The sequence below is a fragment of the Triticum aestivum genome, chromosome 2A (assembly GCF_018294505.1).
Source record: "Triticum aestivum cultivar Chinese Spring chromosome 2A, IWGSC CS RefSeq v2.1, whole genome shotgun sequence".
NCBI lineage: Eukaryota > Viridiplantae > Streptophyta > Magnoliopsida > Poales > Poaceae > Triticum > Triticum aestivum.
This window is the reverse complement of record NC_057797.1, coordinates 681,681,482-681,685,172: the sequence shown is the minus strand read 5'-3', so window position 1 is coordinate 681,685,172 and position 3,691 is coordinate 681,681,482. Positions and strand designations below refer to the sequence as shown.

The following is a 3,691-nucleotide window of genomic DNA, read 5'->3' as shown; positions in this document are numbered from 1 at the left end:
GCACTAGCTTCGCCGGCGGCGTCCTCCGGCGACGGCGGGATGGATAGACGGGAGGAGAAGGAAAGTTAGGCTGGGGTACGGTGGCGCCGCCCGTGTCGCCCAGGAAGAGCGACGCAGGGGCCAGCGTTATTTTCGGATCGGCTGTTTATCTCCCCGTAGCTGGGAGAGATGAAAGTCTGATGGAGTGGCAATGGTGTGATCTGTCTATTAAGCAACACCGCAACACTTTTTTTCCATGAGCAACACTTTGAACGCAGGAAAACCGTATATGTGCCGCTCGATGCTCAATTTGGCTCCCATGGACGTGTGTTGCATCACAAAAAGGACACAAATGAAGTGATCTTCGTTCACGATATTCTGCTTTGAGTTGACATTGTTGCGTCAACTTGATTTTTTTTACATTGTAGCACGGGGTTTCATGGTAAACATTTTCAGTTATTTTAGGAACAAACAAAATTCAGTTACATACTGAGCCAAATAGGATAGTCGGAGTGGGAGTGAATACAAATGGAATCATCACACCTACCCTGAATGAAATGTCTGCCATGCATCGTTTAGTATCCAGAACCCCGGTGATCCATCAAGACAAATACCGGATCAACAACGGACCCATCCTAGCTAGCTACAAAATACTAAACCCTAGGTACATGTTGAGTACAAATTATTGAATTAAACCGTCTTCATCTAGCCTCTGATCAGTGGCGGACAACATGCCACGGTCAATCATCCAATCCATCTCGTACAATACTGGCGTGATGAAATCGAACCTACCGTAGACTCCATTACACCAAGTACTACTGCAATGATACATTGGAAACCTATAATACCCCTTGTGAGGCTCCATGTCCTCGCCCTTGATATCAATGGACGCCTTCTCCTTGCTCTTGAGATCAACGGTGAAAAAAGAACCACCGCACCGCTCGATGAGCATGGCACCTCTCCTCTCTGCGTAGAAGACATTGTTTATTTCGTCTTTGCTTCCTAGATTTATCAGGTCGGAGCCCAACCACCCTCCTAAGCTAGCCTCACGGCCATAGCCGCCGTCATCTTGTTCTTGCTTGGTCCAGAGCACTAATATGCCATGGTCTCGCATACTCACGAACGAAAGCTTTCCTTCCCCGGAGACACACGGAAACAACACCCGCCCCCACTGTCGACAAGCTTCGACGTGGATCAGGATCTTGGTCAGAGAGACATCCGTGGTGATAGCGTTTACATTGAGCGTGTAGAAACTAGTCCTGTCCTTGTACAACCAGTGCACGGTGTTATGGGTGACAACGCCGGCGAATGGTCCACACCTGATGAGTTGTGAAGCCTGGCAAAACTTGGTGGGCGTGCTCCAAGTATCCGTGGCAGAGGAGTACATGTAGACATATATGATCCCATTGTCGCCGGTGTAGGTCAAGAGCACTTGAAACGACGACCGTTGTCGTGGTTGATCCAAAGAATCAATGACACCACGGTCCTCGTCGGTGAGGAGTGCGCAGCCGGTGAGGTGCCAGTCCAAAGATCCACTTAGGTCGAAGGAAAGCAATGGAAGAAGACTGCGCTGCTTGTCGACCACAGGACGGCATACCACCAGCTGGATCTTATCACGGGCGCCTGTACCGTGCATGTCGTGGAACATGGTAGGCAGCAGGATGCTCACGGGGAGAAGACCACGGCGCGATGCGAGTGACCTTGCGTAGGCGAAGAGACCGTCGTCGTTGTCGACCAATGATCCAAAGGTGAGATGCGCACCATGGACGAACGAGCTGAAGGTAGCATGCGCTCCCCCGAGCTGAAGGTTCAAGAATTCCGGAGGCTGGCCGTGTTTCTGACGGGGCTTGCCGACGGGGCACGTGATCTGGTAGAAGATCCCGGCGAGGGTGGACGGGTGGCGCGCCGTCTGCGGCCAGAGGCCGATGCGTCGGAGGAAGGCGCGGTCGGTGACGAGGCGGCGCCATCGCTTGCACGTGGCTGCGCAGCGGAGGAGGTCCTGGTAGCCCGGCAGGCGCTCAAAGACGTCGTGGAGGATGTCGTCCGCGATTTCGCCGCCGGCGCGGCGTACGCGCGCATTGGCCATCGATCTCCGTTACGGATGGATGGATCGATCTGTGTATAGATTTGTCTAGGCCGGCGGCCGGTACCCTTGCACGACCTAGCTACAACAGACAGCTCCAAGGAAAGGATCAGCTTATGACGAGCCGTACGTATCGTCTCAATCACAATCAACGCTTGAGATTTGGAACGTGTAAATGTATCTACACGCAAACTAAATGAACCACGGACGATATATATCGTGCATGCCGCGAACCAACCTGTGGTTGAATGATTAGAGGGACCGTGGTATCCCTAGCCTACCAAGGTTCAAATCCTGGTGTTCGCATTTATTCCTGGATTTATTTTAGGATTTCCGGCGATGCGCATTCAGTGGGAGGAGACGTTACTGTTAACGACGAGGCGCCTACGATGACTTCGTGAATCTCAACATGATATGCCGGCTCAGTCTTTCAGAGGTGCTCATAAAGGTGAGTGTATGCGCGTGTATATGAGCGCTTGTGCTTGTACTGATGTTAAAAAAATATATCGTGCATGCCAGTTATCAAAGCCCTGAAAAGTCTGGAAACCGTTCCCAAGAGATCAAGCTATCAAAATAGAGTATAACGCAGTAATTAGCATGCAATATGCTCATGACAGTCTTCTGTTTTTACATAAGAATCTAGATCATGCCAGAAATTTAAAATGGATTTTATCTTGTTTTGAACACATTTCTGGCATGAGGATTAATTTTCACAAGTGTGACCTTGTGCCTATTAATATTGATAGGGATGAAGCTATTTTTTTTGCCTGGTCTTTAGGGTGCAAAATTAGCTTTTCCCCTATTAAATTTTGGGGTGCTCCCCTTCACTATAGCAAGCTTAGAAAAGAGGACCTTCAAGCTATGGTTGACAAGATTATTTAAGAGAGAGAGGGGGGGGGGGGGCAGGGTGGAAAGGGCGACTACTCTCTTTTGACAAAAGGCTGATTTTAGTTCAACTCTGTTTAGCTAGTATTCCAACCTACCTTATGGGGTATATTAAATTCCCTAAATGGGCCATTAAGCTTATTAATTTCCAACTAGCTCACTGCTTCCGGGATGACTATAAGGGCCATCACAAATACCATCTGACTACCTGGGGTTCTCTCAATATGAGAATGGAGTTTGGGGGGTTTGGTATTACTGATATTGGGGATATGAACCTGTGCCTGTTAGCCTCTTGGATAAGTAGGTATTATAACTTTGAGGAAAAAACTTGGAAGAACATCGTAGATTTTAAGTATGACCTCGAGAGTAATAACATCTTTGCTTGCTCTGCTACTGGGGCTTCACCTTTCTGGAAAGGAGTGGTCTAGGCAGCTCAAGCTGCTAAGGTTGGCTTTTCTTGGCACATAGGGAATGGCAAAAGAGCTAGTTTCTGGGAGGATCATTGGTTTGGCAATGCTACCCTAGCTACCCAATATTGGGATCTATATAACATAGCCAATGAGCATAATATTACTATTGATAGAGTTTGGGATGGTTGCAATCTCAAGATTACATTTAGAAGATGCTTTAACTAGGACATTATGAACATGTGGCATGAGCTCCTGGAGATTGCTAAATCTATCCTGTACACTGATGTTGATGACTCCTTGAAGCGGAGGAGCTATGTTGGGGCGGGGGGGGGGG

At 48.7% G+C, this 3,691-nt stretch overlaps 1 protein-coding gene across 1 annotated transcript; it reads right to left on the bottom strand.

The window, feature by feature from the left end:
• Positions 1-558: 558 nt before the first annotated feature.
• LOC123185917 (uncharacterized) lies at positions 559-2,145 on the bottom strand. The gene has a single exon (XM_044597725.1). It carries the CDS (start codon positions 2,063-2,065, stop codon positions 662-664), a length of 1,404 nt encoding a protein of 467 aa, XP_044453660.1. The 5' UTR covers positions 2,066-2,145; the 3' UTR covers positions 559-661.
• Between the last annotated feature and the right edge of the window lie 1,546 nt (positions 2,146-3,691).

What these genes read in the sequence shown, in the direction of transcription:
- LOC123185917 (XM_044597725.1), bottom strand. Translation starts at nt 2,065, where the DNA reads ATGGCCAATGCGCGCGTACGCCGCGCCGGCGGCGAAATCGCGGACGAC.